Below are 12,916 nucleotides of genomic sequence, written 5' to 3'. Positions count from 1 at the left end.
ATTAAAGCGTAGTAGATTCCCCCTCTGTTTCTGCCTCTCTGAGGTCAGAGGCAGGAGTGGGAACTCAACCCCATGGCAACTAGCTCTACAGCCAGAAGGTGGCAGGGCGATACCGCAGGCTGGGACCGCTGTCTCCAAATTAACTCTCCACGGAAAGGGAGAGTCTGGCATGAAACAGAAACTGTATTTATAGAGAATTCCCATAGCAATCTAAACATTGAACCTTGGTACTAATTAGCTGCTATGTTAATTGCCTTGGTTTGAATCTGTTTTAGGCCAACTTTGAAAAAAAAAAAAAAGTCCTCTTCCCCACCTCACTATTTCAGAAACAGACCCTTATCTGAAAGCCTGAAGAATGTTCACAAAGTATGTCCCCAGGCAGCTGCAGGACACAGCAGGGTTCCAGATGACATAATGGACATTTAACGATTAAATCTATTAAATACGGAAGGAGATTTGTATTTGATGAGAAAAAAAAATGTGCAAGTTATAGCAATAAACGTTCTTTCCCAAATGAAGCCAAAATGAGAAAAGAGCAGCAGAAAGAGAAGGGGGACATGTACCAATACTTGCTCCCACAGAAAAAGTAACCTCCCCTCATCCTTTAAGATGGTTTGGCAGGGGCAGCTTAGAGCGGGGTCTCTGTGTACCTGCGGGCCCCTCGTACAGCGGCTCCTGAGCACACTCGCCGAGCTCCTTGTTCTCATCCAGCAGAGACGAGGGCGCTCCTCCCGGGTCAGGGTCCAGTAGCAATTGATGCTCTCTGAGGCTGATGTCTGCAAAGTGGCTACTCAGCTCGCAGTCCTCAAAGTCAGCAGAGAACTGGTGGAGGGGGCTGCCGTGGGTAGACATGGGGAATGCACCTTCCAAGACCAAGGGGGAGCCAGGCGGGGACAGGGAAGACAGGGAGGACCTCGAAGACAGGGATGTCACGGACTTGGGGGGCTCGGCCAGGGGCGCGGGGTGGCCTGGGGCTGCGGCTGCGGCTGCCGCCCCCCCGGAGCCACTCTGGCCAGGCTGGCTCGGGGACTTGGCCACCTCGTGTTCGTGGATGGTGGTGATGGGGCCGGAAGGCATGTAGCCGCCTTTCTCCTGCAGGAGGAAGTCCAGTTTGTACTGATAATCCACGTCCAGCTGGTCGCCCTGGCTGGTGTAGTAGAGCTCGCTGGAGCTGAGGGAGTTGAGCGACCCTCTGCTGGACGTGTTCAGGGACCCCCGGCTGGAGGCCAGGGAGCCCAGGCTGCTTCCGGAGGACACGGACAGCGTGCTGGCGGAGAGGCTGGGAGGGGAAGGAGCACGGTGAGAGCCTGGACGTGGGCTTCCCTGGCGGCTCAGCAGCAGAGACCCCGCACGCTGAGCAGCCACGCAGCCTGCGCGCCACAGCTACTGAGCCCGGGGGCTGCAGCTACTGACACCCAGCACCCTGGAGCCTGTGCTCAGTGACAAGAGACGCCACTGCCACAAGCAGCCCAAGCACAGCAGCTAGAGAGGGGCCCCTGCTTGCCACAGCTGGAGAAAAGCCCACGCAGCAATGGAAAACCAGCACAGCCAAAATAAATAAATAAATAAAACAAAAACAAAACAAGAAACTTCAATGATGTGGATGGAAGCCCCTGCTGGCTCCTTCGGCAGAGAAGGAAGGAACCGAGTGATGCCAAAGATCAAGGCCAATGACCAGGTAAGGGCATCTGCTGGCACACCACACGTTTCCATGCCCAGTCTCGAACGTTTCCAACCCGGCTTTCTAAAGGCTCTTTAAGGAGCAATCCTACTCTTACCAAAAATACTCCTCCTCGTGTAAAAGTTTACAAAAAATTTAAAAAAGGGATCAAACATCTATTGATAAATCTATCTGCATAAATATCCAGACACAACTGTGCAACTAAAAACATATAAAAGTGTGTGTGTGGAGGTAAACAGTATGAAGGGTTAATGCAATAACTTTACTTAAAGAACGAAATCTTTTATTGTGAGAGAGGAAAAGGCCAGCTTTTAAAGACAAAGGCCGCTAGGCTCACTCCCCTTCTTCCTCTTTCTGTGTATATTTTGGAAGTGAATGTGTGGCTATTTTAGGGCAAATCTCCCTTTTTAAAAGAAGGGATGATGTGGAGAAATGTGTTATTTTCCTAAGTATGTCCTGATCACTCAAATATATCTTCTTCCCAACACATTGCAAACAGCTTCCAAGCAGGACCCTGGGGTTCATGAAAGCAAACAAACAAGTCTCTCCAACTTTAAATCTGGTCATCCAGGTTTTAACTGTACCAGTGTAACTATTTTCTTACTTTTAAGTCATCAAAAATAAAGAGGAGGTAATTGAAGCAGAATTGCAACATGCCTGAAGGTAGCCAAGAAAAATTTTCCCTTCAAGAACCAAACAGGCTTACTTTTTAAGTTGTGAATGCAAACATGTAGTTAATTTAGTAGTTTCTTCAAGTTTCTGTAGCAGCGCTTTCCTTTGCTCTTCCAATTTCAATCTAGACAAAAAAGAAAAAGAGAGAAATAAATTTATTTTCGACATAACTACGATAAGCATAGAAACTGAAGGGAAAATAAAAAGATTCTTATTATTTTCCCTTGTGAAATCCAAATGAACTCAACACAGAGAAAACAGAACCACCCATCAGAAGGAAAATGGTCAGAGCCATCCACAGCCACTGAGTGAAGGGGGAGAGATGTCCACATGGCCAGTGTTACTAGAACTTGTAGAATTCTGGTATTCTAAAATTTTCTTAAATGAGTAAAAAAACCCTCACACTCACAAATTAGGGAAAGACAGTGGGGAGGAAAAGAAAACAAAGGAGATGAGCAAAGAGTAAGGATCCTTCTGCAGGCTTGTGACTTCTGCTTCCGTTACTAAAACATCTGACAACAATAACAGGAATTAGGAAAGATCATCTGAGCATGGAATTTGGTAAGGACTGTTCTGAAATCATATTCAGTGACAAGAATTCCAATCTCATTTTGATGAGAATTCTGGCGATTAAGAAACAAATTAGTCCAGGGTCCATATTCCCAGTGTGAGCTAATCTTGGCTTAACCCTTTGAGCAAGCAAAAGACATAAAAGTGATTTCCATCGACAGCACCTCTTATCGCCTGCAACTGGATTTTCATGAAACTTAATCCACATTCAGCTGAACAAGTTTTTATGAGACTGAAAAAAAAAAAATCCAAGTATTATGGGATTGTGTACTTGAGTAAGCCATTTTAAAAACACATCAAACATACTGTCTACGTCAGGGTCTTTAGACATCACTGAAAAGAGCAGAAAAGGACCCAGGAAATCACCACAATTTCAGTTCTGGGGTGGGCTGCTTACTGGCGTGTCCTCACGGTAAGTCACCTAACTGTGGTTCCTGACTTCATCTGTAAAATGGTGATTATAATCCTGCCGTGTCCACCTGCTAAGGCTGTGCAAGGGATCAAACGGAGCCAGCCACGTGCGTGAAAGAACTCCGCAGACATCAAAACCAATCTCCCGTGTTCAGAGCCTCAGCACACCCTGCAAGGTGCCAATACAAAAATTAGCTACTTTTCTTTGCAGAAAAAGAAAACTTCCCTAATTTTTCAACCTCTTTGAAATTCTATGTACGTTTTAGGCAGCGAGGAAACATGCCCATATTTTATTTATAGATATCTATCCTTTGATGTGTCAACCAACACAATTTCACTCTGTGTTAAAATTAAAAAAAAAAAAGTAACTCTTGTCATTTTGTTTAGTACTTCAAAGGGTGATAAATTCTTAATTCACAGCTTTCACAGGTGTATTTTGAAAAGGAGTATGGTCCCTATTTTTTTTTTAAATCTCTTACATATACACAAAACCAAGGAAAAATATTAATTCAAAGTAGATGAATTGAATTAGAAGGTACACAAAGGTCTGGAGAAAGTCCTTCAATCTACCTGATATAGAAGCAGTACTTTTGAGGTAAGTTTTAAAACTAAGTGTCACACATATACGAAGGTTTTCTGGTGTGTTAAAAAGAGAGACATTACTTTGCCAACAAAGGTCCATCTAGTCAAAGATATGGTTTTTCCAGTAGTCATGTTTGGATGTGAGAGTTGGACTATAAAGAGAGCTGAGCACTGAAGAATTGATGCTTTTGAACTGTGGTGTTGGAGAAGACTCTTGAGACTCCCTTGGACTGCAAGGAGATCCAACCAGTCCATCCTAAAGGAGATCAGTTCTGAATATTCATTGGAAGGACTGATGTTGAAGCTGAAACTCCAATACTTTGGCCACCTCATGCAAAGAGCTGACTCATTTGAAAAGACCCTGATGCTGGGAAAGACTGAAGGTGGGAGAAGGGGACGACAAAGGATGAGATGGTCGGATGGCATCACCAACTCGATGGACATGAGTTTGGGTGGACTCTGGGAGTTGGTCATGGACAGGGAGGCCTGGCGTGCTGCAGTCCATGGGGTCACAGAGTCAGACACGACTGAGCGACTGAACTGAACTGAAGGAGGCTTCAGTGTGACAGTGTGTTTCATGCTACAATTTAAATTCGAAGCTTTCTGTCCTAGTCAGTCATACTTGATGGTCCCCGTGTCTTCCCTTGATGATGGCTCAGGTGCTGCTCTTCTGGACCCTTTCTGGTTCCCTTGAACCCCCAAGGCCTGGCCTGTGTCCCACCCCTGGACCCTAAGCTCCTGGAGGGCAGGCCCCAGCTCTTTCTCCCCATTCCACCCAGGCTGCCTGGAGAGCCTGGGACCCCCTCCCCAGGCCCCGTCCAGCAGGTGTCTAGGTAGCAGGTCACTGAGAGAAGCTTAACGAAGGCTCCAGGAGTCACAGAAGCCCCGCCAGGTGGGTACGGCTGTCACTGTCCTTGGTCAAGCGCCCCACCTCCTGTCTTTGATGGGCTCAGAGCCTCTCCCGGTGGGAGCTGGTTCCCAGTCTCCTTCCTGGGAAGTGACCTCTCCCCCTTCTTCTGTGGTAGGGCCCAAGATGCTGCTCAGAGGTCAGCCCTGTCTCCCCTCACCCTTCTCCAGCCGGGGCTGGTGGTCCTCCTGAGTGAGAAGGATCTCTTCCATCTGGCCTCAAAGGACCCCTCCCATGGTCCCACGGCTCCATACCACGGCTCGTCATACCCCTCACCTCTGCCCCGGTGTCCCCAGGGTGAAGGCGCATATCCTCTACAGAAGGAACAAGTTCCTTTTCCATTAAAAAAAACCAAAAACCAAAATTACATTCATAACCCCTCCCACTTGCTACAAATTTTTTTTCAGTGAGTGAAGTGAAAGTCGCTCAGTCATATCTGATTCTTTGTGACCCCATGGACTGGACAGTCCATGGAATTCTCCAGGCCAGAATACTAGAGTGGGTAGCCATTCCCTTCTCCAGGGGATCTTCCCAACCCAGGGATCGAACCCAGGTCTCCCACATTGCAGGCGGACTCTGTACCAGCTGAGCCACAAGGGAAGCCCTTTTTTTCAGAACCAGTGGCAAAAATATTCATATAATTAAGAGAATGAAGACATCTTGGCAAGACATAAGGCAAAACCTCTAAGAGTTACGAAAAAAGAAGGAGCAATGTTAAGATCTTATCAGCTGTAGGAAAGCGCAGGGTTTAAGGAATTTCAGTAACTGTAAGGAAAGGACAGGCAGATGCACAGGAAGGCTTTTTTCATTTGAGAGCCCTTTCTCTTTGCGGGAGACGGGTCACAAGGAGCATTACTCTGCCGGATGCGCTTTATGACCACTAGGGGGCGAGCTTGATCTCCTTGGTCCTGTGAGTCAGTGACGCCTCAAGGACTGGGGCTGGGGGATTCTGGGGGCTCACCCGCCGGCTGAAAATTCATGTGAGTTCTGTGGGCTCCTGCAGAGACCACAAGTCAGTAACGACCCAGAATCTCACCTGAGAATCTCTTAAATCTTGAAATTGAAGAAACACAGACACAGACACTCAAGAGCATCAAGATAATTCAGGGAAACAACTTAAGTCTGCCTTCTGACCCTTACATTTTGTTCCTTTTGGTCTTGCTCAGATGGATCCCTACCTGGCCAGCCCGGCTCACACCTGCCTGTGGGCTGAGCCTGCAGCTCACAAGACTAGAGATGTCAGCACGGGAGGGGAGGAGACGCAGGGGAGTGACGACAAGTATTTAAGACGGTGAAAGGCCGTCATCTGTAACAGGTCCCCCGGATACTTTCTCACGCTCCCGAAAGCTGTGACGGGCAGCCACGAGTCATCTCCGTCAGCACCTTAACTCACGGAGGCCAACGCTCCTCACACGGTCACGGTTAAACAGGTGCCCACGCTAACACGTGACTAGGAATGTCAGAGCTGCTTTTCCCTGCCCACCATCCCCACCTTCTCCACCACTCTACTTCTCAAATGCTTTGGTATTATGTTAACACACCACCTTAAACGCGTATAGAGGACAAGGCATGCAAGAAGCCAAGAAGTTTAAAAAAAAAAAAGAAAAAAAAGGGACTGGATTATGGCTGGGGATTCTAAACTTACTTCCAGGTCACCTGAAATATGCAAATGTGAATTTCTTGCCCTTCATTCTGCTCCTTACCTGTGGGCCTAAATGATGGGTGCGGGGTGGGGTTCTAAAGGGCTACTTGGCCTACGGTTGAGACAGGGAAACGGGTCTGGGCATCTGTCAGTGCGGCCTGGATCCTGGAGGGCGATGGCCTCATGGCAAACCTGTACACATGCGTCCCCCGGCCTGAGAGTGCAGCTGATCTGTTTACAGAACTGCATTTTTTTTTTTTTAAGATCAAATGATTAATTTACACCTTCCCACAGGAAGATCTAAAAATGGCTTAAAGTATTTTCCTTTCTATTTTCCACCTGCTTCAGATGAGGGTTTTCAACTGACAAAGTCCAAGCGAACGTCTCGTGACCTGGTGAAATATCAAAGGGAGCAAGAGGTCTTTTCCTTGTGAACTGAAAAGCAATCAGCTTTTGCATTCTTGTGAGTAATAAAGCCCAGAGTAGGAAGCTTTGGGCTGCTCTAACAGTCCAGATAATCTCTCTTATCAGAGTGTGATAGTTTACAGCCACTGTTATCAGACTGCATTCCTGGTTTTCTGTCAACATTCCTTACTTATTCAACATCTGTCTCAGGCATTTTCACGTTCTCAACAATTGTGGAGGAGCCAAGGGGCCCAAGGAGAGTGTGCTTTACTGCTCTATGGGGGGGAAGTCCTTTGTGCTGGCTCTCGGTCCACCAAGGGCAGGTGCGTTTGAGGCGGGGACGAACCTCTCGGCCAGGGCCTGGCTGGGCACGCCCCTCACGGCCAGCAGCTCCGCCTCCAGCCGCTGCCTCTCCGCCTCCAGGCTCTCCAGCTCATCCTGCGTGCGCCTCTGTGGGGTGACGAACTGCAGCTCCTTCAGAAGCTCTTCCTTCTCATGGATCAGCATCAGCTTCTCCTTCTCTACGTCCAGCGTCCCAGGCCACGCCTCGCTGTCCAGCTTCGACAGTTCAATTTTCAGGTTGGCCATACTGAAATAAAACCTAGAGTCAGTATCTTCTAAGAACCTATAATGGAGAATAATCTGAAAAATAATATGGTGGTGGTTTAGACGCTAAGGTGCGTCTCTTTTGTGACCCCATGGATGGTAGCCCACCAGGCCCCTCCGTCCATGGGATTCTCCAGGCAAGAATACTGGAGTGGGTTGCTATTCCCTTCTCCAGGGGATCTTCCCAACCCAGGGATCGAACCCATGCCTCCTGCATTGCAGGCAGATTCTTTACCATCTGAGCCACTGGGGAAGCCTCCCACCCCCAATAATATATGTGTGTATGTATAACTGAATCACCTGCCGTGCACCTGAAACACTGTGAGTCAACTGTGCTTCTATAAAATGTATATATTATGAAAAGAAAATAAGACAGAATAAAATAAAATGGCCATGTACATTCCAAGAAGTCCCAAGGGGGGGAAACACTAGGCAGGCTAAGTTTGGGGTTGACCCCCCCAGGGGCGGCTGTGACAGGTGGGTGAGAGGCTGAGGGAACCGCAGCCTCTAGTCGGGTCCCTGAGCTGATGCTACACTTACTTCTCATCCGCCTCACCCTCCCCACCTTTAGAATCCAGGTTATCACACTTACTACCTGAAAAGAAGGATGAAGGTCAAACTACACAGATGCTTAAGAAGCAGAGGACCAGTCAGCCCTGATGTGTGGAGGAACACCTGAGGACTTTGTTAAAAAAGAAACAAACCAGCAACTCTGGTGAGTGATGCCTGAAATGCTGTCATGCTGGCTCGCTTCCTCTGGGTTGAGATGCTGAACCCGGGCTACGCTGGCAGCAACTGAAGATCAGCCAGTCGGGGGAGGGGAGAAGACCGGGCTGGGCCACCCGGAACCACTACCAAGGCAGCCCCTCAAGGTTCCAGCATTGCCAGCGAAGAGCAGGCGGGCTGGGCCTCCTCCAGCCATGTCCTTGGGCCGTGCACAGGGAGCTTGATTCCCGCTCCGGGCCTGGGCGGAGTGTACACCACGAGCCGGTCCCATGGACATGCGTCGACCTGGTCTTGCTCTGCACACAGCTGGCAGCTGGCAGCCGCAGCAGGAAGGGCCCTACCGGGGTGGTGGCAGGAAGGAGCGACGCGGCCAGGAGTGCGGGGAGGAGGAAAACGCAGCCAAGGGACTCCTCCCCAGCTTCATGATTTTGCTGATCCCAGACCTCACCGTGTCTAGAGCTTCGTACTCAACCATCAAGTCAACTCCGATTCAATCAGAATGACCACCCGAATCCAATAACTTGGTTTGGGGCACTGTGAGGGCTGTCGGGACTGTTCACGAGAAGAATGGCACTTGGCTGTTTTGACCACAAGCACAAGACCAAGACAAACTATGGGGACTCCCCTGATGGTCCAGTGGCTAAGACCCCTCACTCCCAACTCTGGGGCTCTGGGTTCGATTCCTGGTCAGGGAACCAGGAATCGAACCAGATTCAGGAAGCAGGGGCTCTGGGTTCGATTCCTGGTCAGGGAACCAGGAACCAGACCCCACATGTCACAACTAAGAGTTTGCAAGCTACAACTAAGACCTGGAGCAGCGAAACAAATAGATAAATAAATATCTTTCAAAAAGGTAAACTATGAACACAACTGATATTGGCATTAGGAACCCTATATTCCTATTTCAAAATGTTGGATGATTACTCTGGTAATGTACCATGTATATTCCAGCACATAGCAGAAGATGATGAAGAGAGAAAAGGGGGTGCCTGCCCCCACTTTTAGATGGAAGAAGTTGTAGAAGAGAAGAAAAAGGTGATTGAAAAATGTTATCAGGACCATGAGGGAAGTAGCTCCACATTCTTATGCCTTAAGTTTCCTGTTTGAGTTAAAAAGAAAGTTGCCACCTTAAACTGTGCTGTGTGTAAAATGTACTTGTGATTTTCACCTGTCGTCTGCACTTATGATAGATATAACATCAGCTATTCTTCAGCTTTAACCACAAAACTGTAAACAACTGTCTCAACGTACTGGAAAATTAATCATCAAAATGCTAAATAAGCATGATATTATTAGCTTCATTAAGCATGTAAAACAAAGGCTGCAGGAGAAAACAGGTTTCCGAGAAACACAACCCAAACACAAGTAAACACAAAATTCTTTACTTACTCAGAATTAAGGAAGAAAAAGCACTTTCAACACACACAGAAACCTCCGAGACTTACCATCTCCTCAGAATCACTAGTAACTAAAGCAAAACCTCGAATGGTAACAGAAACAGCAATGCAACTGAATGGGAAAGAACCAACATCTTAAGTCTTGATGGGACTGAATTAAACTGAAGCGCGAGCAATGATGTAGTGAAAGAAAGAACAGCACCTGTTGCTTGTGGGATCGGGCATTAGGTAGGTCTTGAATTTGATTTGGAAGGAGTGCGCTAAATCTGGGCAAGAAACCGTGACGCTTTCTGGGAACACCCAGAAGACAAGTGCTGCGTAAGCTCCAGATGGAGCCAGAGTCCAGCAGAAGCTCAAGCTGGCCCAAGGGAAGCCGAGTCAAACCCCAGGGATGAAGGGGGATGAGGCTCGCCTCCCCAAGATTAATTCTGAGTTACGGCTGCTCTCCTTCGGAAAGCCAGACAGTGATCCTGGCTTTGTTTATGTCGGAGCCAAGGAGTTCTGGCGGCTCGGGGGCTGCTGTGCTCATAACCTGAGCGACCCGAACAGGCTCCCAGGTCCCCAGGCCGCAACAGCACAAAGGAGCCCTCAGTCCTGGTTGAGGAGAACCGCCAGTCCCGGACATGAGAAGCAGACAACGCGGTGCACGACACTTTTCCTACCCTCAAGACATTTACAATCCACCTGGGAAACTTTACAGGTATTAAAATTAGCCAGGTATTATGCTGCTCAGAGAGGCGAAGTGACTTGCTCAAGCTCACGGTGGTTAATAATTTGTGAAACAAAGCTTACAGTTCTTTCAGTAAATCAAAGAACCAAGTAATATTAGTAACAGAAGCTATGCAGAGGCAAATATTGGATTGAGGCAGATCAAATAATGGCATTGTTAAAGCCAGACAACCTCTAAGAAATCTGGCCAGTGACTTTTTTTTTTTAATTTTAAGATTTATTTATTTATTTTTTTGATGTGGATTGTTTTAAAAAATCTTTATTGAATCTGTTACAATACTGCTTCTGTTTTATGCTTTGAGTTTTTTTTTTTGGCTGCGAGGTCTATGGGATCCCCAGCTTCCCACCCCCTGCATTGGAAGACGAAGTCTTATCTACTGGACTGCCAAAGAAGCCCCTAGCCAATGACTTTTAAATTCTCATCATCACCAGTATTAACAGATGTGCTTCAATATCCACCTACTGGGCTACCTTGCAGTGAGAAACCACGCACGTTCTCAGCTGAGCAGCTCATGCTTCTGATAATACAGGCCTGTGCCCCCAGTGCCTTCCTAGGTAACAGAACAGCAGCATCCTCACACTCTTAAAAGCAAAATGATGAAGGGTTTCGGTGTGACCCTCTCTCTCAGAACAAGCACAGTTCCTATGTTATGAAAACCTGCTCAGTCTGTCGCCAACTTGAGGACAGAGGAGTCTCCCAGACCCTCTCCGGAGGCACAGGTAAGAAAAAGGCAGTGAGGCTGTGCTGAAGAAGAGTGGAGAGGGTAAAGGAGGGACCACGACCAGAGCTGAGTGACACCCAGACATCCCCCAGGACGCCAGCGGGGGGCTTCCCTCCTACACCAAGGAAGGTACTTGAAGCTGTTTACCTTCAAACTCCGAGCTGCTACCAAGCCCAGCACCCGAGTCTCTGCAGCACTGTCTGGGGAACCAACTTCCTCACTTTAAATTGTGAGTAGGTACCGTACAGCCTTAAAGCTTCTTCCTTCCAGGAAGAACGGCACAGTTCCATTCCTGCCCTTCTCATGAATTCTCCTCATTCTTTGGCTTTGGGTGGGGTCGGGGAGACCCCACAACCTTTATATTCCAAGATCTGAAAGGTGATCTCAGTAAAAAACGCATGGTGAGCGCCCAGCAGATGTCACCAGAGGAATAAAGATGAATTCTGGAAAACGCCGGGTGAGCCCACTGACCACTGACCGCCACACGGTCCCCTGGTCTTACCTTCTTTTGGCTTCTTCATACTGGAGGCTCAGCCTGACCTTTTCAGCTAAATTTGATCTACTTCTCACTCCGATCTAGTTAAAAAAAACAAAAGGGGAAGAAGTCAATTAACTCTGCTAATGAATGAAGTAAAACTGCTTTTGTTTCTAGGAAGTACGAGTAATTGAAAAGCTAAAGAAGATAGTATCGAAATTGGGAACACCAGTTTGCAAAGGCACTTACTTTCGCGTCTCAGTGGGGACAAAACATTTCTTTTTAATTCAAGCTTGTTGAATTTTTTTCAAAGACTTTAACATCATTTTCTCTACACATTAAAATCAGGATTAAAAAAAATTAGGTAAATGCTTCTGGTGTCTAAGAGTTTATGAAGGGCGTACAGGTCAATAAAATTTATGAACTGGAACTAATTTCCTTGTCTCTGTGAGCCAGAATTTCCATCATTTAACTTCCAAATGCATAAACATAAATAAATTACTTCAAAAATTAATTTTTCAAACAGGTAAGCGCTACTGTTGATCTCTATCTGCTCTACTTTCATAGCACAGAATTCAAAGAACACAAAAATTACTGGGAACTTATTGAAAAGTAAATATCTGCTAATGGTGTCCCAAAAGGTAGACTATAAACTGGTAATAATATTCAAACCACATTAAATATTTTCAAGTGCCAGGTATAAACCACCAATCAAACATTTTAATATAATCAACTTCAGATGTGTAAAAACAAGTTCTTTGGTTTCATTTTTAAAGGCATATATTTATGTTTTTCATTAGCCTTAATGTGTATTTGGAAGGACCTTAATTTCCAAGGCTCTAAACTTAAGAGGAAAACTTAAATTCTCACGTGTCTCTTGTCTTTCAATAGGGTCTGTGAATAAATACAGTATGAGAAAGTTTGAACCAAGCTATTTATCTGGACAGATTCTGATATGCTTGGCACCTAGGCAGAAAAGATAAGGCTAAGGTTTGTAAATCCAGTCTTATGAGTACGAAATGCTGCATGCACACAGCCGGAACTTGCACCCCTTTTCTGGCCCCCGTCCCATCTGCCAGCGACGCTATAATCAGGGCCCTTCCACACGGATGACTTACATCGCCGGAGATGCTGGTTTGTGAGCCTACGTCCAGGGTCTGTCTGGAGAGGGAGAGACGCGAGCTCACGGGACTGGATCTCAGGTCTGGCTCAGATGTGCCGATGCTCTGGTCCACGTGAAACCGCCCCTGCAGCTTAGCAAGGCTCTGTTCAGGAAACACAAAGCACGTCGTAGAGCCGAGCACTGAAGAGGGTGAAACTTCCCCACCAGGGAAAAATTACGTCGAAAGAGCTAATCTCAGTGGAAACAACAATTCCTTTATCTTAGTGGG

General features: G+C 47.0%; 1 protein-coding gene across 1 annotated transcript in view; it reads right to left on the bottom strand.

Moving 5' to 3' along the window:
* Window positions 1-12,916, bottom strand: part of WWC2 (WW and C2 domain containing 2) — a 152,751-nt gene that overhangs the window by 29,784 nt on the left and 110,051 nt on the right. The window contains exons 7-11 of the mRNA XM_061404121.1: window positions 12,644-12,790; window positions 11,553-11,626; window positions 7,217-7,459; window positions 2,388-2,477; window positions 651-1,279 (exon numbers count right to left, since the gene is read on the bottom strand). Of these exons, the coding sequence (XP_061260105.1) occupies window positions 651-1,279; window positions 2,388-2,477; window positions 7,217-7,459; window positions 11,553-11,626; window positions 12,644-12,790 (1,183 nt within the window). The remainder of the gene's footprint in view (window positions 1-650; window positions 1,280-2,387; window positions 2,478-7,216; window positions 7,460-11,552; window positions 11,627-12,643; window positions 12,791-12,916) is intronic.

The sequence above is a fragment of the Bos javanicus genome, chromosome 27 (genome assembly GCF_032452875.1).
Source record: "Bos javanicus breed banteng chromosome 27, ARS-OSU_banteng_1.0, whole genome shotgun sequence".
NCBI classification, from domain to species: domain Eukaryota; kingdom Metazoa; phylum Chordata; class Mammalia; order Artiodactyla; family Bovidae; genus Bos; species Bos javanicus.
This window is presented reverse-complemented; position numbering and strand designations above follow the sequence as displayed.